Here is a 21,228-nt window from a genome sequence, read left to right as displayed (position 1 = left end):
GGGCCCTGGCCCAGAGGAGGGGTGTTGCTTCTCCAGAGGTAGGGGAGGGGCCTTGAAGACTCAGAGGCATTGAGGGGGAGTTAGCTCGGACTTGCTTTTCCCCTCCATTTCCATCCTGTATCGACCCCCAGGATGTCCTGGGCACTAGGCTAGGGGCTGTGGACACAGACATGCAAGCCAACCACAAACCCCCTGGGTCCTGGCCTATGGATCTTGCATTCTAGTAGGTTTAGCAGATCGTGGTCCCGTATTCCTTCATCTACAAGCTCTAGGGGGATGAACTTTGGCGGTCCTCGTGGTCCCTTCAAACAACCCAGCTCCCTGCCCGAGGAGAACCATCATTCCAGACTAGAAGTTCTACCTTGTCTCTGACCCCTCAGAGCAGTTTTAGTCCCTTCCCAGGGAGGAGGGCTTGTCACACAGCTTTAGGGGGCAGGGGAGAAGACCCACTTTGCAGATGGCCTCCCTGAGGCCTGCGGAGCCTGCCTGCAAGGCCACTCAGCCCCGTAGAAGCAGCCAGTAGCCTGGGAACTGGCTTCCCCCACAGCATCCTTTTCAGTGTAGCTGCAGATAAGCCCTTCCCTCTGCCCCCGATACCCCTGGCCCAGAGACTCATGCAGCGCCTTGGACATTGCCATCTGCCCCCCCAACCCCACTCCTAGCCTGTCATCCCAGGCCTGGGCCTCTGGCATCTGCTTTATCAGGATTCTTAAGAGGGACAGCTGCTTTATGTTACATGGCTGCTCCCTCCTCTGTTCCCTGCGTATCTGTGCTGGTTTTAAATAGCTTATCTGAGCAGCTGGAAAACCACATGGGCTTATATGGCGTGGGGTGCCTGTTCCCTTAGCCCTGTCCCTGGCACCTGCTAAAATAGCAGCCAACACCCCCCGTGCCCCCGCCTCGTCTCCTGCCGCATATCCCTCCCACCATGGGGCTTGGCTTCCGAGGCTCCAGCCCACAGGCCTGCTTAAAGCCCTCTCCATCCCCTGTCCTCACCCAGTCCCTGCTGAGGCTGAGCAGACACCTCGGGATCGGTGGGCAGCTGCTGGTGTGAGGTAAGACTCGGGCACGGCTGGAGATGGGGGTGCAGAGAGGAGAGGGGCAGTGTCTTCCTTGGCACCTTTGTGCAGAGTTTCCCCCTGTCCGCACTGCGTGGATGTCAGAGTTGCTACTGGTCCACAGTCCCTTCAAGAAGAGGCCATACTTTAGAGGAGGTGTTGCAGGGATCAGACTCCAAGACTAGCACAGTAGGACAGCAGCAACCCTTGGTTAGAAGTTAGAGCCTTGGAGAACTGAGTCCCAGCTCTGCCACTAAAGATACTTTAGCTGGGGAGTCTTGGGGAGTAACTTTCCCTCCCTGGGCCTCAGTTTCCTCATCTGTAGAATGGACAAGATAATCGCCAGGTCGCTGCCTGCTCTAAAGACAATGAAGCTCTAACCAACGGGGTCTCCCCCAGATTGCTCAGCCCCATGCCTCACCTCCAGGCCCAGGGCCCCCTGAACCTTTCCAGGCAGGTCCTTCTGGACTCAGAGCAGAGCAAGACTGTGGTCCTATCAGTCACAAGAGTCCTGGTGGCCAAATTCTCATCTCCAGCAAGTCAGCGACTGTCCTGGAGGCACTGAGAAAGAGCCCAGGTGCAGAGAGGCAGGCAGGGACCGCTGGAGCAGCTCTGCAAGCAGACGGGAGACGTTGGTCTGGCTTCCGGAGTCGGCACCATGGCCTCCCCAGAGAGAAAGCACAGCCAAGCAGCATCTGGGGGCTGATGGCAGAGAGACCCCACCACAGGGTCCTTTCACAGGCTGTGAGCCCAGCTCCAGGTGCTAGAGTCCAGCTGCCCCCCTGTCCCCAAGGTCTCTAGAGTGTGACCCCTTGCTCCACCCCATCCCGACATGCCCTGGAGGGACAGACCTTGCTCGGTGTCTGGGAGTGGCAAGAGAAGGTCTTATTCCCTTGGTTTTTAGCTTCTCCGTGGGCAGGCCTCGCAAGTATCTGGGGGAGCGATTGCCTGGAGTGTAAGGAATTTCAAAGCACATTCCAGGCCCCGTGCATTTGGGAAGGCACCTGACCTCCAGAATTCTTCCTCTGACCCGAGTCTCACAGGGCAGGTCCTCCTCTCTGTGCTGAAGAGGAATCTGAGAGGCTCAGGTTACCCACTGGCCCCCCTCAACGCTGTCCCCTAGCTCTCCTGGTGGGCTGACAGCTGCAGGCTTGGGAGGAGTCCAGCTGGATGTTGGGGACAAGGGCTGAGGGACAGGGCCTACATTCCTCAGAAACTCAGAGACTTGTTTCTGCAAGATGAGAATTGGGGCTCATCTATTTTATAGATAAGCTCATCGAAGCCTGAAGAGATTAAATGACTTAGCTAAGGTCACACAGCAAAAACCCGGTTTTAAACCCAGATCTTTTTTTTTTTTTTTTTTTAAAGTAATCTCTATGCCTAATGCGGGACTCAAACTCATGACCCTTAGATCAAGTGTTTCCTGGTCTATGGACTGAGCCCGGAAGGCACCCCCACATCCAGATCTTTTGACCCCATGGCCAGGGTTCCTTCTGCCTTATATTGTTTTTGACTTACTCCCCAAGGAAGGTGACCCTGATCTCTGGGCTGTGAGGGAATTTGGCTAGAAAGCCATCTGTGGCAGCAGGTGAGGGGCTGGGCGTGAGCACACAGTGGCCTTGGACCTTCTCATTCCTCGCCCTGCCAGGTCCTGCCTGGGTCTCATTCCAGAGCCACAGCCTCTCAGCCCGTCCCCTGCCCCTTCATCTGTCTTGCCTTTGGGCAGTTGACTTGGCTGCGTCCTCTTGGGTGGATTCAAGCCCTTCCCGGCTCTCCATCCTCACTATTTTTAGGAGTTGGATGGCGCTCCCGGGAGCGGGGAGAGGGCTCTAAGCTGCTCTTTCTTCCTCTGAGCCCCTGAGCCGGTGGCTCTGAGCGGGTGGGAGGGCAGGGCAGGAGAGGAGAGAAAGCTAGAAGCCACGTGCCCCACGCTGGCATGCACAGCTCCCCTGAGAGACTTCTCTGTCCTCCCTGAGGTGACAGAGTCCTCCCAAGGGGCTAGTCCTGGCTACCGGCCTGGGGCTTGGGGCAGTGCCTATCTGGGGTTTCGGGGGACTCTTCTCCTTGGCCACTCTCAACCAAAGACCCATTTGGAAATGCTCTGGGGTTTGGGGCTTTCTTCAACACAGGGAAGCTCTATCCCCAGCATGATCCCATACGCGCCTGCCATCTCTTCTTGCCCACCCCCCATCTCAGGGGAGCCAAACCCTGGCTCAGAGTTTTTGTTCAAAGTTCTATGTAGACCCTCCTTTATGGCCCCCACCCTACTCCAGCAGAGGGAGCAGGGGAGGGTCCTGCCTGGCCACAGCCGGGCTTACGCCAAACCCAGCAGGACCCCACATCTCTGGAGTGGGTTCAGATGAGCCCTGGCACAAGGCTGCCGTGGGCCCCGGGTCGGGGGAGTTCTCCACCCCAGGGGGCAGCCGTGAGCGGAGGCTCCTTCAGAGTTCTCAGCCTGAAAGCTGCTGACCCACCCCACCAGAGCAGGGACTGTCACTGGATGTCCTCAGGTGGGTGCCTGGGGCACCTCTCTAGGAGGAGGGGCAGGGAGAGGTGGAGAGGGTGTCGAGTCTTGCTCTCTCTGTGCCCCTGTCCCCTGTGGCTTGAGTCAGAAGTTGGTGGCTGCCATGCTGGATGCTGGTGGGACAGCAGGCAGGGGCACACGAGAAGCCCCACTGAAGTGGCCGCCATCTGTCGTTCTGATGCTCGTCCAGCCTCGCCTTCTCCCTTTCCTCACTCAGGCAGATCAATGGCTTTCATACTGCCCCGCTGGAGGGGGGCGGCGCCGGTCACCTTTCAACAGGTTGTGCGCTGCTATGTATGGGCCCAGGAGGGTTGGGTTAGAACAGGTGTTACTCGGAGGTCTGCTCTGCGCCAGGTACTGTGTTAGCTCCGAGCCTCACGGCCGCCCCAGGAGGCGACATTTCACAGAAGAGGGAACTGAGGGGGAGGGAGGTTAAGTGACCTTTCCAAGGTCACCGACGATTGTGAGATGGAGCCAGGATTCACAAGCAGGTTTTCTCACCTCTCCCTGCGGCCTCTCCCTGTAATCGCATGGAAATACAATAAAACTGGACGTCACCTAGTGCCTGCCACTTTTCCCAATGCCCACTCATCCCTCATAAGGATCTGTAGCCAGGGTGTGTGTGCCCTCTCTCCATGGTTCAGAGGGGTTAAAGACTTGCTTAAACATACTCAGCAAGCTGATGGAAGAGGGTTTGAATTGTCCTTTCCTATCCCAGCTAAGGGAGCATCTCAAAATGAGTTTCCTGAGCAAACATTCTTTAATTGGAATTTGTACTGATCAGCGATAGTTTAATGGGCAATCCTAAGAAATGCTACAGGTCCGTTGTACACTTTGCCTGGTCCCCCCCAATGGTACACATACACATCTGTGATACAGATTATAACCAGGATATAGACATGGCCACACCATAACCTTACACAGACTTCCCCAGCTCTACTTGCACCAGGCATGTGTGAAATTATTTTATTTTTTAAAAATTTTATTTATTTATTTGACATACAGAGATCAGAAGTAGGCAGAGAGAGAGGAGGAAGCAGACTCCCCGCTGAGCAGAGAGCCCATTGTGGGGCTCTATCCCAAGACCCCTGGGATCATGTCCTGAGCCAAAGGCAGAGGCTTTAATACACAGAGCCCCCCAGGGGCCCCCATGGGTGAAATTCTATATGGCATAACCTGTGTAGGTTCATGTGTTTATCAGCACACTCAAGACCCCAGACTGTTTTAAAACCGCAAAAATCCCGTGTGCCTTTTTAAAAGTTTTTAAGTATTCTCTACACCCAAGGTGGGGTTTGAACTCAGCATCCTAAGATCAAGAGTTTTCCACTCCATTGACTAAGCCAGCCAGGCATCCCTCCTCCATGCCTTTTATCACCATGCCCACCTCCTCCCCCCTTCCAACCCACACGCAAACCTCCAACAAGCACCAGTCTATTCTCCATTTCTGTAATTTTTGCCCTTGCAAGAATGTTACCTAAACGAAATCATGTGACTTGGCCTTTTCCTCCTCCAGGAGAGTAATTCCCTGGAGATTCTCCCAAGGCATCCTGCATATCACTGGATTATTCCTTTTCATGGCCCAGACGTGGTCCACACTAGGAATGTGCCACAGTCCGTTTAGCCAGCCTCCCGGGGGACCTTTGTGCCCTGATGAGCAGACCCCGTAAGTGGGGTTACCCAACTTTGCTGTCCTGAGTGCATGGAAAGATTGTGGGCTGGAAATGTTGAGACACTTTAGAAACATTGTTTTGAGAGTTAGAATTTGCACCAGAACAGGGACATTCCAAATGGTTTGCCTGTTAAAGGGCAAGGAATGAAATGGACATGGGCTGGTTGCCCTTGAGGTTATACCCCCACCCCTGCCTCGCAGAAAGAGGAGGAAGCAGGCTCCTCACTTCCTCACTGCGGGTCACAGGGCTGATGAGGGGCGGGCTAGCTTCACCGTGCCCCCCACCCCGCGCCACCCCGCAAGACCTCTTGGGGTGGCAGCCTGGGGCTGAGGAGGACAGGCTTCCCCTTCAGCCCATACTGACATTTTTCTCTTTCTGGAGGGAGAGCAGAGACCATGTCTGACACGGAAGAGGTGACGGAAGAGTACGAGGAGTGAGTATCTGGAGCTTCCGCAGGCCCCTCCCAGCCCCGCCCCTCACACCTGGCCCAGGAACCTGCTGGGATGGGGGAGGGGAGCCGCTGCGCCCACTCTGGGGCTCTAACCTGTGCCTCTGTGCCTCTGGGCTGCAGATCCTGGGTTGGCCACAGGCTGGGAGACTTTTGGAAATAAAGAGGCTCAGCTGCCAGGGTCAGCTGGGGTTCTAGCTGGCTAGGAGACTTGGAGGCAGAGGCGCTTAGTAGCTGTGTCTCCTGAAAACGGAGCCAGAGATGTTCAGTGACTGTCCCGAAGCCACAGAGTTGATCGTGCCCCATAAAACCCAAATCTGAGCTCACAGTTAGCACTTCGTCTTGGAACCCTTCTCCTCTCGAAGTGCCCTGTCCACCGCCTGGGGGTGGGACACTGGCAGCCAAGATAACAGTGATGTCTGGAGGATGACGCTCACCAGGGAGGAGGCAGAGGTATCAGGATTCAGAGCTCCTACCCTCATAGGATTTGCTCTCCTTTGGGATTTAAGATGTCAGATGCTGGAAGTAATCAGCCAAGAGGGGCTGGGCTTGGAGGGTGGGCTGTGGGTGTGCAGGAGCTCTAAGGAGGGGAAGAGCGGTGGGGGCTGTGGTCATCAGGCTTATCTGTGTTGGATTTAGATAGGGAGAGAAGGGGGAGGGAAGAGTGTTCTAGGGCACAGCCTGGCAAAGCTCAGCGCCGGGAGAGAGTGGTAAGTGGGCAGACGTTGTCGAGACCCGAGCAGGAGCCCTGGATGAGAAGACAGGGCCTGTTGGGGGGTGTCTTTGTAGGTGGGCGGAGCTCCATGAGGCAATGAGGGAAATAAAGAATGGATTTATCTCTAGGGAAAGACCAGTGTGTGCGTGCTGTGTGTGTGTGTGTGTGTGTGTGTGTGTGTGTGTGTGTAGTGTGCTATTGACAGTCTCCTTCTGCACGGCAGGGAGCAGGGAGGTAAGCACATGCCTATGAACTCATTTGGATGGAGGGCAGCCTGGCTGGAAACTGACGCCCCTCTTGTCTCCTCTCTTGCGGCCGTGGTCTTCTCTCCTGAGCAGAAGAAGCTGTGGAAGGTACGGAGCTTGGGCAGAGGGAGGGCCAGAAAAGACAGGTCCCGGGGAATCCAGTATCCTGTCCCTGCCCCTCACTGCCAGCTGAGCCAAAGTCCATGGCTCCTAACTGGGAATCAGTCCTAGCCTCAGTTGCTCAGGTCTTAAGCAAAAGGTTTACACCTGTCTCTACTGTCCATTCCTTTGTTCACACAGAATCACCTTTTTTCCAATTAATTATTTTTGATTTTTTTCTCTAATTTTTTTTCCCATGGAAAATTTTAAATGCACGTACAAGTAGCAAAAACAAAATTATGCACACACATCCCCCCCTTCCCCAAGCCCCCAGCATCTGGCTTCAACAATCAACTATGGCCAATCTCTTTTCATCTAGGTTTCCTCTCCCCTCAGTTATTTTACAGCTGACATCCCAGATTGTCCCCAGATGTCATATCATTTCATGCTTAAGTAGTTCATTAGGTATCTCTAAATGATAAGCACTATTTAAAGAAAAACATAACTGTGACACCTTTATCACCCCTAAAAATATTCAACTTAATAATTTTCCAAATGAGATAATGGAAGCGTTCAGTTATCTGAAACATTTTAAAAAAGATTTTCTTTATTTATTTGAGACAGAGAGAGAGAGAGAGAGCACAAGCGGGGAGGGGGAAAGGTAGAAGAGGAAGGACAGGCAGATTCCCCGCTGAGCATGGAGCCCAATGCTGGGTTTGATCCCTGAGAGCACGACCCTTGAGACCATGACCCTGAGAGCACGACCCTGAGACCATGACCTGAGCCAAAACCTAGAGTTGGACGCTTAACCGTGCCACCCAGGAGCCCCTCTGTAACAATTTAGATAAACACGACAACATCATTATCTTTCGAAAGTCTGTTTGACCCATAGACCCTACTCTGATCTGTTCTCACAGTTCTTGCCTCAGCTTTCCGCCTCATATCCCTTTGGAGGAACACCCTAACTGTTCCGTCTTCCTGAGCGCGTGACACATGGAAGTGACTAAGAGGTCTCACTCCAGTCACCACCCAGCCCCCCAAGTGGCCCAGAATAGCCCTCAGTCCCCTCAGGCTTCAGCACCCTAGGCGGTTTGCATCTTGTCCCGTAAGAGGCTCGGCAAATTCTCACCAGTATCACTCAGCACGTGATGTGTGGACATCAGGATACAGGGCTTCCCGAAGGTTCCTTCCCGGTGCCTTTTAGGGACAACGAGGACCCTCTTGCACATTTAAGGCTGTTCCAGGGTGCCTGGCCAAAGAGTAGACCCCAGAGAAACTCATGGGGGAAACTGAGAGGGGACATGGGAGTCACTTGGTTTTCAAGGGACACCAGATACGTCAGAACCTATCCCCAATGCTTTTTGAACCCCAAATCCACTTTTTGCTGTGTTCCCTGCATACGCTCTCGGTACGGAGGCTTTTCCTCTGTTTTTGAGGACTTGCCAGCTCGTGAATTGTCGGGTGTGGTATTTGAGATAGACCTCCGGATCTGGGACTAATCTGCCTGCTACACACAGTAGGCTTTGGCTATGAATTAACAAAATAGTTCTCTGCGGCGATGGTGGCCTGAGCTCCATGTAGCACCCGCCTTGCTTGCACTGAATGGACCCCACCTGCCTCCCACATAGCTAAGTCCCTGGCTGGAAATGACCAAGAAAGAGCAAGGTCAAATGCATGGCCACTAAGCTGAGACGCAGAGTGCCAACGGCTCTGAGCTCTTCCTTCAGGCAGGAATTTGCAGACCATGTGCTGGTCTGTTCCCTCAGTGGTAGGTGCTGTGCCTTCCTCAGACGGGGGCTCCTTCCTTCACCCAGACCAGGCAAGTCTGCGCTGTGCCAGGCTCTCCAGTGGGGCTTTCAGAACTGTGACCCCTGGACGCTGGAGATGTTCTGGGAGATACCTGAGATGCTCACTCAGGGTAGGAACATGGGAGAAGCTTGACGGCCGGGAGTTATCACACTCTGCTCGTCGGGCCTCCGTCTTCGTGGCTAGAGGCAGAGCAGGAAACGGCCAGTTACCACTTACTGAATGATCCCCACAGGCCAGGTAACTGCCTGGTGGGTCATTGTGTCCTAACATCAAGGGAGAGGTGAGGATGGTTATTTCCATTTCACTGACAAGGCGCCTGGGAAGCTGCTGAGGAATGAATTGCCCAGGTTGCTAGAAGTGGTGAATCAGGAATTGGAACAAGAGCTCAATTCCCAAGCCCACGCTCAAAACCGCGCACTGTCCCGCAGCTCCCGCCCTGTCCTTCTGCTCCCAGACTAACCTGTCTCGCTTTTCCCTATTGCTGCGGCCACTCCCTGACCCCCAGAAGAGGAGGACTGGAGAGAGGACGAAGACGGTAGTACAGCTTTTACTTTCCTGTGCTTTCTGCTCCCTGCGGTCCTGAGCCGGGCCCTGCTCTGCGGCAGAGTAGGCGGGGGTGGGGGGTGGGGTGGGTAGGGACAGGTGTGGAGTGGGTCAGTCACTTCCTCCCAGCCTCAGAGGGGCCAGACCGCGGCTCCTTTCCCTCGTTCCTGATCTTTCTCCTGGGCTAGGTGGTGGGCAGGACCCAGGCTGGCTTGTCCCCCAGCCTGCTCTGAATGTGGCCGCAAAGGGGGACTAATGTCCAGACCGAGTGGCCTTTCTCTGCTCCCCCTGCACATCCTTGGGCCCTCCCTCTGAACTGGACAGCACCCAGGCGGGGTGGCCCTGGCAAGAGGGGCCTGGGGACAAAGTTATCCGAGAGCAGCTGGGGGAACTGGAAATAGCTAGAGCAGAAAGGACATGACGTCAGCCTTCAAATGTGCACTGCTGTGGGGCGTTGCGGGGTGGGGGTGGGGGGTGGGGCTGGACTTGTTCCCGGCCCCTGGGGAGAGGGCTAGGGCAAGGGAGATAGACTTGGGCTGAAGTTTGGTAAGTGCTTTCTCACAGTGATGTCTCAAGATGCGCCGGGTGGTCCAGGGAGGCTGGGGGCACCTCGGCCAGCGTGTTGCCTGACCCCTGGCTGAGGGCGAGGAGCATTCTTCAGAGAACTGAAACATTAGATGGGGGCGGGGGGAGGGCAGGGCTAACAAGATGTCCTGAAGAGGACCCCAAAACTGGCCATACACTTGCTGGTCAGCCTTCTACTCTCACCCCTTCTGGAAGGATCTTCTCTGAGGTAAGGAGCCTGTGGGGATCAAAGAAGAGACACCCCCAGGCCCAGACCTAGGAAAAAGGACAGAGAGAGCATCAGGCGGAGTGAGTGGTGGCTGGTGTTTCTTTCCTGACCGCCTCTCGCCCGTCCTGAGGCTTTTTCTCCTCCCTCTGTCACCCCTTGTCCGCCATCGGTCAGTGAGCCGTTCCCAAGCACCTCCTACAGGCAGAGCCGCCTGCCGGGCGACATCCTGTCTTATCTGTCCACTCCAAGTGCCTGACTTGGGTGGGGTCCATATCCTGCCAAGCAAAGGGATGAAAATAGAAAAATCCTACCGACTCTCTGGACAGCTCAGCTGTCGACACAGGGGGTACCTACACCCGTAGTCCTTCCACCCATAGTCTTGCTGTTTCGGTTTCTTTTAGAAACACACGAAGGGTCCCTAGAATTCCCGAGTCCAGGACAGGAGCTTTCCCAGCAGCACAGCTTAAGCAGGGTACATCCTGGGGTGTCAGATCCCTGGGTGGAACATTCTGGTGAGGCAGGTGGTTGGGGAGTGGGGTGGAGTCACGTTGCCAGAGGGGCTGCTGGGAAAAGGCCTAAGTCAGGCAGAAACAGCTAGCCACCAGAACTTCCCACCCCAGCAATGAGCCTTGCCAGGCCTGCAAGCCCTTCTCTGCTACCCGCAACTCCCTCCACACCCTAACACGAAACTACCCCAGACTTCTAGCCCTCCTGCTGGCTTTCAGGTAGAGAACAGGTCTCTATGCTCAGAAAGACCCACTTCCAATTCCCAGACTCCAGGAGAGGCAAGAGTAGAACAAAATGACTCTTCATAAGCCCGATCATGCCCTTCTGTCATGGTTGACCAGGGTCAGCAAACATTTTCTGCAAAGGAGCAGATGGTAAATACTCTAGGCTTTGTGAGCCACACAGTATCTATCTGTTGCCACTACTGAACTCTGCTGTAGTACGGCAAAGGCAGGCATAGATAGTATGCACATGAATGGATGTGGCTGCGTTCCAATAAAACTTTATTTACAGAAATAGTCTGGGGGCCAGATTTGGCCCTTGGGCCATAGTTTGCCAACTTCTGGTTTAAACCCAGAACTCAGCAGCCCCTTGTTATTCATATCAGTGACCCCCCTATTCATCTGGATCTTGGATGTTGCTGACCTCCATCCCCAGACTTCTCTGATCTGGTCTGCCTGCTAGCAGAAGTAGGGGCCGGGTGTTCACTGTGTCTGACTCGCTTCTGCAGAGCAGGAAGAGGCGGCAGCGGAAGAGGCGGCAGCGGAAGGGGCTGAAGGTGAGGCTGAGACGGAGGAGACCAATGCGGAAGGTAAGGGTCTGTCTGGGGTGAGGGTGCAAGGGGCTTTGTCCTGGTGCTTTGGGGTGGTGGTGGCAGGAGCCCTCAGAGGCAGTCCTATGGCTCTAGGAAATCCAGACTGTACAGCAGAACGTCCTGCCTGGGCTGGGATTCAGCCGCCAGTGGTCTGGTCAGTGACCTTGACTGTGTGCTCCTTTCGTGTCAGGCAGAGCCTTGGGCCCAGGGGCACGTGTGTGACTGCAGGAGCTGGCAGGGTGCGCTCTGATTAGGACCTATGTGAGGGGAAGACTCTTGGCAGGAGACCCTGAGCCTGGAATAGGTACCTTACTGATGTTTCGTGTTCTGTTTAGGAGATGGACGAGAAGAGGAGGCTAAAGAAGCTGAGGGTAAGGACAACTGGACAAGGTATTGGGGCATCAAGGGAACCCCTACAAGCAGACTGCTGGAGACTGCCCACAGGGCTCCTTCCAGGGAGGTGGGTGAAGAGGGGCTCAGGGGAGGAGAGGACAGAAGTTGGTGGCCATGCGGGTTTTGGTGAAGGGCTCCAAACCTCTGGCCGCCTCATTCCGGAGAAGTTGCCGGGGTGGTGCCCTGCGGGAGAGGGGACCAATGTCCAGTCCTCAATCTGGGCAGGGCCCTCAGAAGTCACTGACACCTACAAGGTGCCTGGAACTCAGACAAAATCACTTGTAAGGTGTGGTGTCTATAGGATGAAATCCCAAGACATAGATGGTCCACGTGCAGGGGTCATTGTCACGTGATAGGTTTTGGCAAGGGTGCAGTGGTCCTAGTCACATCTCATGGGGAGGGGCAACCAGCTGGGTCTTGGCATCATGCCCATCAGCATCCCCCTGGAGGCCAGGGAGTCCAGGGAGCAACCAATTAGGCAGAGACCTGGGAGGGGACTGTGTAGCCAGGATCCTCTGGGACAGTGCCATAGGACCCTGCCTCACTAGGAAGAAAATCTGCCTTGCCCAGAACTGGTGAATGAGGAATGTCTTGGAAGTTTCACTCTGGGAGTGTGTGCTTCCCATTAGGGCCCAGCTGTGCCCTGAGACGTTGCCCCTGGGAGCTGCTGTGGGAGAGGAAGTGTAGGGTCTGTGGCCCTGCCGCTTTAATTCTTTGTGCTGCTCCTGGAACCGGGGATCCCTGGGGTGGAAGGAATGTACTGTGTAGATGGAGAAGTGGAGGCCAATAGGTGCCCAGCTCATCAGGGGCAGAGCTGGGACCACATCTGGGGCCTCCTGACCTGTGGCTATGTGCTTCTCTCCTCTCCAGATGGCCCAGTGGAGGAGTCCAAACCAAAGCCCAGGTGAGTGGGACACACCTGTGGTGAAGCCCTGGTGGATGATTAGGGCAGGATAGGAATGCAGTACGGCACAGTGGGCATGGGCTGGGGCTTGCGGCAGGCACAGGCCACCATGTATGGTTGTATAGGTTGTGTGCTGCATGAGTGTCAGCCTGAGGGAGAGCAGGAGCCTCAGACTCCATTACCAATTGCGTACACCGTCATGGACACCACTGTGTTCATCTAGGGGAAAAGGAAGGACCAGTTGTGGTCCTGGACAGATGTCCTCTCCTATCCCACAGCCCAGCTGGAACACCTTCCTCTGTAGCTTAATTGGGACTGGAGGGGAGAGGGAAAAAAATCTGGGGGAGCCAAGCAATGACATTGTGCCAGCCTAGGTGGCTTCACGGTGTCGTAGAGGGGTGGGGCAGGGCCTCTTGGTGCCACACAAGTGAAAGCACCTGCAAGCTGTGGGTGTTGGGTGGGGCAGGGCAGGGGAAGATTGCAGGGGGCTCAGGTGGGGGGCCAGCGAGGGTTTCCCTTTCTGTGATGCTCAACCTGTTAGCAGATGACGTCTCCGCCCACACTTGCGGGCTTCTCCCCATTTCCTTGGGGCCTCTGGAAACCAGCCGTGGAGACAATCCCAGCAATGCTCATTTGTTCAGCACCCTTCCCTTTCCAGGCACCTGAATGGACACGGCACTATCTCATTTCAGACCCACCCAGACCTAAGGGCAAATGGGGAAACTGAGGACAGAGCCCACTGGCTCTGGTGTCACACCGCAAGCTTGCGTGGGGGTGGGAACAAAACCACAGGACTCAAGGGCTCGTGGGGGGTTCTGTGGGGTCAGCCGCACGTGCTGTGTGATTTGGAGCATGTCATTACTTCTCTGAGCTGCAGGTGTCTTAAACGAGATGGGTGGTCCCTACGTTGCTGGTGTAGGGGAGGTTGAAGCAAGAGGGCACGCGGGAAAGAGGATGCTGTCCTCCGGTGGCGGGGGTGGGGAGTAGATGGGCAGTGAGCTTTCACTGTTGCGGCCGTGCTTCTGCAGGACGGAGGGGGCCCTGCCTGCCCGGGGCACCCATAGTCCCCCCAGAGGACAGTCACAGAGTCCCTCCTCTTCTCTCCAACAGGCCTTTTATGCCCAACTTGGTGCCGCCCAAGATCCCCGATGGAGAGAGAGTAGACTTTGATGTGAGTGTGCCTGCGGGGAGAGTGGGCTGGGGCTGGCAGGGGTCGCAGGGGCCCCAAGGAGACTGGGGGGGCGGGGGGGGGGTGACGTGGCAGGTGAGGCGGTGATCGGCACAGGCCCGGCTGGGCACTATCCTGGGTTCAGGCCCCCAGCCTGCCCGTCCCTTCTGCTTTGCGGAGGGTACCCCCTGCCCACCATATCCCCCTGGACCCATGGGCACCGCAGCCCCTGAGCCCATGAAATCGTGCTTTCACAGGACATCCACCGGAAGCGCATGGAGAAGGACCTGAACGAGCTGCAGACGCTGATCGAGGCTCACTTTGAGAACAGGAAGAAGGAAGAGGAGGAGCTCATCTCACTCAAAGACAGGATCGTGGGTGTCCAGTCTCCCGTGGGAAGGCCCCTGGAGGCCACGCACTGTCCTCCACGCCCTCTGTGTGAGGCCCTGCCTCCTCCAGGCAGCCTTCCCCGGGGCGTGCCTGACCCTGGCTCTCCCTCAGGACCCCTGTGGCCAGGAGCCGCTCCGGAGGCCCTGCACCGGGGTGTCTCGGGTCCCCGCCCTCCCTCCTCACCAGACTGGATGGTTCTTGGCAGCTGGAGCTGCTGATTGTCTTTGGGCGCCCCAGGCTCTGGTTGTGGGATGACCAGTCAGAGAGCTGTTGTCCTACTTCTGCGCCTGCGTCCCTTCCAGGGGACTCAGTGCTCCCCACGGACTCGGGGAGGATGACGGGGCCTCTGCTGGGGAGAGGGGAGGTTGTTGTGATTCCTTTGCTTTTCCCTCCACCACACTTGCCACCGCGTTGGCGCATGGCTGCGTGGCTCTGACTAGCCGCCGGGGATTTGGCCATCTGTCAGTGAGCACGGAGCAGCTGCGGAGGCCAGGGCCGGCGAGGGGCCAGGGACCCAGCACTCAGGGGAGACGGGAGAAGCCCGCCTGACATTTGTCAAATCTTTGAGGACAACCCTATGATGAGTGATGTTCAAAGTCGGTCCTCTTCAGAGGCCCGCTGTGGTCTGTCTTTATTTAGCCGGGGCCGCCTTCTGAGCTGGGCCACCTGTCCAGGGGCCCTCTCCATCCTCATGCACGGAGCTGGTCGAGAGCAGCAGCTTTTGGGGGCAGCCGAGACTCGGAGGGGAACAGTCTCTGTGGGTTCCCTTGCCACCGCTCTCCCTGGTTGGTCCGGGCACCTCGGAGCACCCCCTTCCCTGCGCACGCACTGGACAGGCTTGGCCTCTCTCCCCACAGGAGAAGCGGCGAGCCGAGCGGGCCGAGCAGCAGCGCATCCGGAATGAGCGGGAGAAGGAGCGTCAGACTCGCCTGGCTGTGAGTGACCCCTAGTCTGAGGCCCACCGAACCCCCTGTGCTTCCAGGCCCCCAGGACCCCCTCTCTCCGAGGCCCACCGAACCCCCTGTGCTTCCAGACCCCCAGGCCCCCCTCTCTCCATACACACTGATTCAGTCCTCGAGTCCCTGGTGAGCGCTGTGCACTGTGGGGATTCTGATGACACACAGCAAACAAGACAGATGTCTGGGTCCTCCTGAACTTCCTATTTTATATAGTAAGACCCTCCGTCCAGCAGTCCCACGTCTGGGTATTTACTGGAAGATGAAACTGCAAATTCAGAAAGGTATCTGGGCCCCATTCAGTGTAGCCTTGTTTACAGTAGCAAAGACGTGGCCGCAAGCCGGGTGTCCACTGATGGAGGAATGGATGAGGAAAATGCACACACACACACACACACACACACACACACACACACACACACAGTGAAATATTATTACTCAGCCATTAAAAAAAGAAGGAAATCTTGCCATTTGTGAGAACGTGGCTGGACCTGGAGGGTATTATGCTAAGTGATATAAGTCCGACAGTGAAGGGCAAATACTGTATGATTTCACTTATATGTGGAATCTAAAATGAAACACAACCAAAAACAAAACACCAAGCTCATAGATGCGGAGAACAGACTGATGGTTGCCAGAGGCAGGGGTTAGGTAGGGGTGGGCAAAATGGGTGGAAGGGGTCGAAAGGTACAACTTTCATTATAAGACAAGTAGGTCCTCTCCAGGCCTCCACCCTGCCCATAGGCCGGCCCCCGGGGAACAGAGGGTCCCATGATCCTCTTCTTGTGTTGCTGCTGGAGGTCCTTCCAGAGCAGCAGGCCTCCTCAAGGGGCTCCTGCCTGAGGGGGTGACACGATCCACACCTGGGAATCATTCTTCCCTCATTGGTCAACAGAAGTGTTCACAGTGGGCCAGGCCCTATGCTGGGGGGTCCCCCTCAGGGGGCTTCTGGCCTGGTGGAGAGAAAGCTCCGCTCCACTGACCCAGAAAGACCCCAGACTTCAGCCCCATGTCAGGAGTTTGTGCCCCCACCCCTGATGTGCTCTTCCTGCCCCCTGGAAACAGGAAGAGAGGGCCCGACGAGAGGAGGAGGAGAACAGGAGGAAGGCCGAGGATGAGGCCCGGAAGAAGAAGGCTTTGTCCAACATGATGCACTTTGGGGGCTACATCCAGAAGGTAGGTCAGGGAGCAGCAGCCGTCTTCAGGGGGTCCTGGGGTAGGGGGAGGAGAAATTCTCAACTCTGTGTGAGAGACAGAGGCCTCCTCCTGCCCGGCCCCCGAGCCGGCTCTCTGCCCCACTGTGGCTTTCTCCAGGAGGGGCCTGCAGACAGAGCCGCCCCCTGCCCCTGCCCCTGCCCCGTGTCAGCAGTGCCCAGGGGTCCCCAGGGTGGATGGTGCATCTGGAAGAGCCCTGTGCCTCTGAGCTCTGGTGGGAGACCCCGATCTGCCACTTAGAGCTGTGTGGCCTCGGGCAACCTCAGAGCCTCAGCGCATCTGTAAAGTGGGTTTTCTGTTGTCTGCTCTGCCTGCTCGGAGCTCAGATGGGCTCACGTGGCAGGCAGCTGGGAGATGGTTTATTCCTGCGGACTCCCTCCGCTCCTAATTTTTGGGCCCTGCTCCTGCAAGGTTCTCCATTCTCAGGGGAGGAGAGGAAATATAAAAATTGATTTTCTCTGTGCAGTGAAGAGATCAGAACATTTTCTCAGATTTCCAAAGCCCCCCACTCAGAACCAGACCAGGTTGCCTGCCTCCGCCCCCACAGTGACCATGCCAGCCAGACTTTTGGCATGGGCCCGCTCTCAAAACAGTCCGTGCCTCACCCCCAGACTCCTGTCCTACTAAACAAGGTTGCCTACAATGAGCGTCTCAATCACCTTCTCCTTTTCCTGTCTCTCTGCCTCTGCCTTCGGCCCCGTGCTCTGCTCTCTCTCTGTGTCTCTGTCCCGGGTCTCGTTCTTTCTCTCTGGGTCTTTCTCTCATGGTGTCCTGGCTCTGCAGGCCCAGGTGGGTACAAAAACCTCTAACCCTCCTCCTCATGGTTTTGGGTCCTCCGGGGGAGGGCAGGGTGCCTGGCTGGAGGGGAGGAGTGTGGATGATGGGTTAGTGGGAGGAGGGAGTGGACAGAGAGATGGAAGAATTTGGATTCCAAAGGAATAAAGGACTGAAATGGCCCTCCTGGGTCCTGCCTGGAAATCCAGGCCGTTGATGGCGTGGGGGTCTCAGGAAGAAGAGGATAAGGACCTGGTCCTTCTGCAGTCCTTGTCTTACTCCCTGTTGGGTTTCCGGAGGGTTAGGGGAGAAGAGGGGGTGGGTGATCTCTAGCCAACCCTCCCCGGCTTGTCATCCTCTCCAGACGGAGCGGAAAAGTGGGAAGAGACAGACGGAGCGGGAGAAGAAGAAGAAGATTCTGGCCGAGAGGAGGAAGGTGCTGGCCATCGACCACCTGAATGAAGATCAGCTGAGGTGGGGGCTGGGGAGCGCTGGGCATTGCATACACCTGCCGGGGGAGGGCAGGTGGGGCAGAGGGCACGGTCTCACCATCCACCACCAGAGGGCGCTGCCACACCACATATTTTTCCCCCAAAGGCTTACTGGTGCCAGTAAAATTGGGTGGGAGCTGGTCGGGCCATCTCTGTGCTTTGCCTCCAGGGACTAGGGAAAGAGAACTGACTAGGCACCTCACCCCTATGAGCTTCTCCTTACCCACCTGCCCCCAGTTGGTGGGAAGGGGGATTGGACTGTGCTCTACAGTGCTAGAAGGGCTTTGCCCTCTCCCTCCCCACCCGCCCCTCAACTCTGCCCTAGCAGCCCCCGTATCTGTTCCTAAGTGGGTACTGCTCTCTGGGTCCCATGCTGAGCCAGGTGGCTGGGGGTCCCCTTAGCAGGCCTGGAGGTGGGAAGGAGGGCTGGGACCTCTGGGGGCTGGGTCAGATTTGGGGTAAAGGTAGATGACAGCCCTTCCTTATTGTCCCTGTCCTTTCTCTCCCCCATCCCCGCCCTGCCCCGTGCAGGGAGAAGGCCAAGGAGCTATGGCAGAGCATCTACAACCTGGAGGCAGAGAAGTTCGACCTGCAGGAGAAGTTCAAGCAGCAGAAATATGAAGTGAGCCCACTTACTGCACCCCTCCCCCATCCCATGCTCCTCCTGGTTTGATTGGGGTCCCACGCTGCTGCTCCCGCCAGTCAGGTCCCTTTCCTCTGTCCCTGTCACCCAGGCGAACTCATACTCCTGCCGGGGTGTCTTGTCCCTGACAGTGCTCTGCGCCCACAGCTTGCTGGAGAGGTCGAATGGTTGGTTCACTGGCTGGGGCTGAGCAAAGACTCATTTCTGGGGTTCCATCCCTGGGAGGGGTCTCCCTCCCTTCCGTCCCTGAAGGCCTTGAGGCAGCAGCTCAGGCGCACAGAGCCAGCTGAGAGGAGCAGGATGGGCAGACCGAGGCCTCCCGGGGGAGAGGAGGCCTCACCAGATATGTGGCCACTTCTGTCCCTACGTACCCCGAGGCCCTGGTGTGGGCAGAGCTGGCTGAGCCTCAGAATCCCAGCCTCAAAGGGTCTCAGGTGCCCAGACAGCAGGCACAGATCGGCTCAGCCAGCCCAGGTCCCGCATACTTCCCTGCAGGGGCCTTCTGCCTCAAGCTTCCCTTTTGGGACCTGTTTTCCTGTACCCCTGTGCAATAGGCCCCTCCTCGGAGCACTGCTCAGGCCCCCATGGCTGCAGAGAGGCCATTTTGTGCGCTGACAGCAAACGTGGACTTTGGAGCCACACTACCTGGGTTCCGTAGCTAGCTCTACCCCTTACCGGCTGTGTGACCCTGGGCAAGTCACTTACTTTTCCTTGTTTCCGTTTCTCCTCTAAATGACAAGGATGCCAGCAAGCCCTGTTTCCGAGGGCTGTTGTGAGAATTACAGAGGTAATAATAGTAATAATAACAGTAATAACATGTTCCAAGCACTGTTCGAGGACTTGTCCACGTATGAAGTTACACTGTTTGGGAGAGTGCTCATAACGGAACAGAAAGGGTCGGCCGGCCGCCCCACTAAGTGCTCAGTAGGTATTAGCTGCCATTGAAGCCTCTCCAGGCCTGGGCCTTCCTCTCTCCCTCTGGGTCCCCATTTAACTGCAGCTGGCCTGCCGGGCTTCGATTTGGCCAAAGTACAGGGCTGTGAACTGTGGGTGGGCACATGGGAGTGCTGCCCCCTCTTGAGCCCCGGGGCAGGAGTGCCTGGGGAGGGGGCGTTGTCTCAGGCTAGGCTAGGGCTGTGGGGAGGACTTCCCGAGGTCCAGCCTTGCACCAGATTCTCAGAAGGCCTCTTCATGCCTCCCTTGACCGGAGCCCTCCGAGGCTCTGGGACCCCACAGTGACCAGCCAGTGGTGTGGTCAGGAAACCTCTCCTCGGCTCCTGCGTGTGGGACCAGGGCCCCTCCAGGTCTCTAACCATTCGGACCCTCACAGCATTGCTGCTGGGCCTCCTCCGTGCCCTCTCCCTATCTCCTCCAACCCTCCTTCCTCCTCCTCAACTGTGCTAAACCGGCTTCCCCCTCAGCCCCAGCCACCTGAGACCCGAGTCAATGAGCTCGAAGTTACTCTGTTTTTCCCACTTACAGATCAATGTTCTCCGGAACAGGATCAATGATAACCAGAAAGTGTAAGTTTCTAGGTCCTTCCATCCCCAGCCCTGCCTCCTCTTTCCCTGTCTTCCCAGCCATGCCACTCCTCTTCTGAGGGCTCTGGCTCCCACTCCTTCCCCTCCCCTTCAGGGCACAGGCTGCTTCCTCCTTGGGCTCCCCTGTGACCACTGTTCGGTGGGGGATGGAGTGCAGGGCCCCAGGGACTCCCTCCAGCCTGAGGCTGCTGCCCTACTCTGCATGTGGAGGCAGCTCCAGGCTGCCCCTCTGAACCCTCAGCCCTCCTGCCTCTGCCTCCTCCCTGTGGAGACCCACTGCCCTGGTCCTGCTTCTGACTGGGCCCTGCTTCTTTTGCAGCTCCAAGACCCGGGGGAAGGCCAAAGTCACCGGGCGCTGGAAGTAGGGGCAGCAGTCCCCTTCACCAGAGATCCTCGCTGTGTCCCTGCCCTGCTCGTCCCCAGCTTCTGGGGCCCTCCTGGGCACTGGAGGCAGACTTGGGTCTGGAAGCCAGGAGCTGGCCTGGCTGGGAGCTGCCGCTCTCAGTGCCTGTGCCCCCACATGCCCACGCACGCCAATAATAAAAGCCAACACACATCGCAGGCCTTGTCTGTCAGCTCCCCTCAGAGGGAGGGAAACTGAAGTGAGAGCCTGTCTCGCAGGGTGTCAGGGCCAAGAGCAGACCCTCAGGGTCACAGGTCCCTGGTAACTGCTGGACCCTAAGAAGCTCCCTCCCACCTGCTTCCGGAGGGGAGAGGGCGGATGGCCCTGGGGGAAGCACAGGCTTCGTCAGGGCTCAGGGCTCGGGCCTCACAACAGGAGAAGGGCTTGTGAGGGAGCTGCTGTGAGTCACTGCGAGGCCCACTGGGGGGAAGCGCTGAGTGCGGGGACAAGCGTTCCTGTTTCTGTGTGAGTCACTCCTTGGGAACAATGGAGGCCTTTTTGGATGGGCTTGTTTTCTTTCTCTTCCTGGCCAGGGCCTAGGAAACAGGCGTCTGAGGGGCAGGGAGCCCTTGAGGAAGGAGAGAGGGCCAGTTTCATCAGGTAGCTTTTCCGCAGAGATGAGCTGCCGAGAGGCCTGGGCTGGTCCCGCCATTTGCATGTCCTCTAGGGCTTGAGTGCAGGCGAGGGACCTCAGGGTCCTGAGCTGAAGAAGACAGTATGGCGGCATGGAGCCCAGTCGGCAGAAGGGAAACGATGTGGGAGGGGAGAGCTCCTAATTCAACAGCCTCCTGGAGGAGCCCCCTGGATGGGCGCCCCCATGCTTCTGCTCTAGCTGCCCCCCGCCTGGAAGGCCTTCCCTCAATTCTCCACTCGTCATCCACCAACGGGAGCCCCACTGTCCCTGGGAAGCTTCCCGTACTCTTCCATGCAGAGTGATTTATTTCTTCTTGCTCTGGGCACGCTGCACCTGCTTTCACTGCCACCACAGTTCGGCATCTAATACGACACTGTGTTCCCTCTGTCCGTACCTGCAGGCATCACCCCTCTGACTCTCAAGAGACAATATAGACCCACTTATCCTGTGCCACGTGCCAGACACTGTGACAAATGGCCAGGAGACAGAGA

General features: G+C 56.9%; 1 protein-coding gene across 6 annotated transcripts; it reads left to right on the top strand.

Annotated features, from left to right (window-relative positions):
* Positions 1-926: 926 nt before the first annotated feature.
* Positions 927-20,261, top strand: TNNT2 (troponin T2, cardiac type). Of its 6 annotated transcripts, XM_032318247.1 has the most exons (17): positions 929-1,055; positions 5,634-5,685; positions 6,639-6,649; positions 6,754-6,768; positions 9,074-9,103; positions 11,142-11,222; positions 11,561-11,596; positions 12,489-12,522; positions 13,633-13,693; positions 13,948-14,064; positions 14,938-15,015; positions 16,102-16,212; positions 17,035-17,040; positions 17,390-17,499; positions 18,048-18,138; positions 19,642-19,682; positions 20,020-20,261. In XM_032318247.1, exons 2-17 carry the CDS (start codon positions 5,648-5,650, stop codon positions 20,063-20,065), a joined length of 906 nt encoding a protein of 301 aa, XP_032174138.1. In that variant the 5' UTR covers positions 929-1,055; positions 5,634-5,647; the 3' UTR covers positions 20,066-20,261. The 6 variants fall into 6 exon arrangements, with proteins under 6 accessions (XP_032174135.1, XP_032174138.1, XP_032174134.1 ...); XM_032318243.1 differs by lacking the exon at positions 9,074-9,103 and having other exon boundaries at positions 930-1,055; positions 5,638-5,685; XM_032318242.1 differs by lacking the exon at positions 9,074-9,103 and having other exon boundaries at positions 931-1,055.
* The last annotated feature ends 967 nt before the right edge of the window (positions 20,262-21,228 follow it).

Source organism: Mustela erminea, chromosome 17, assembly GCF_009829155.1.
Source record: "Mustela erminea isolate mMusErm1 chromosome 17, mMusErm1.Pri, whole genome shotgun sequence".
In the NCBI taxonomy this organism is placed as follows: domain Eukaryota; kingdom Metazoa; phylum Chordata; class Mammalia; order Carnivora; family Mustelidae; genus Mustela; species Mustela erminea.
The sequence above is the reverse complement of the archived record's forward strand: the minus strand, read 5'-3'. Positions and strand labels throughout refer to the sequence as shown.

Excerpts from the sequence above, each read along its gene's own strand:
- TNNT2 (XM_032318247.1), top strand. The coding sequence starts at position 5,648 with ATGTCTGACACGGAAGAGGTGACGGAAGAGTACGAGGA. Across the intron at positions 13,694-13,947 it reads GAGAGAGAGTAGACTTTGAT|GACATCCACCGGAAGCGCAT; the intron begins GTGAGTGTGCCT and ends GTGCTTTCACAG. Across the intron at positions 19,683-20,019 it reads ATCAATGATAACCAGAAAGT|CTCCAAGACCCGGGGGAAGG; the intron begins GTAAGTTTCTAG and ends CTTCTTTTGCAG.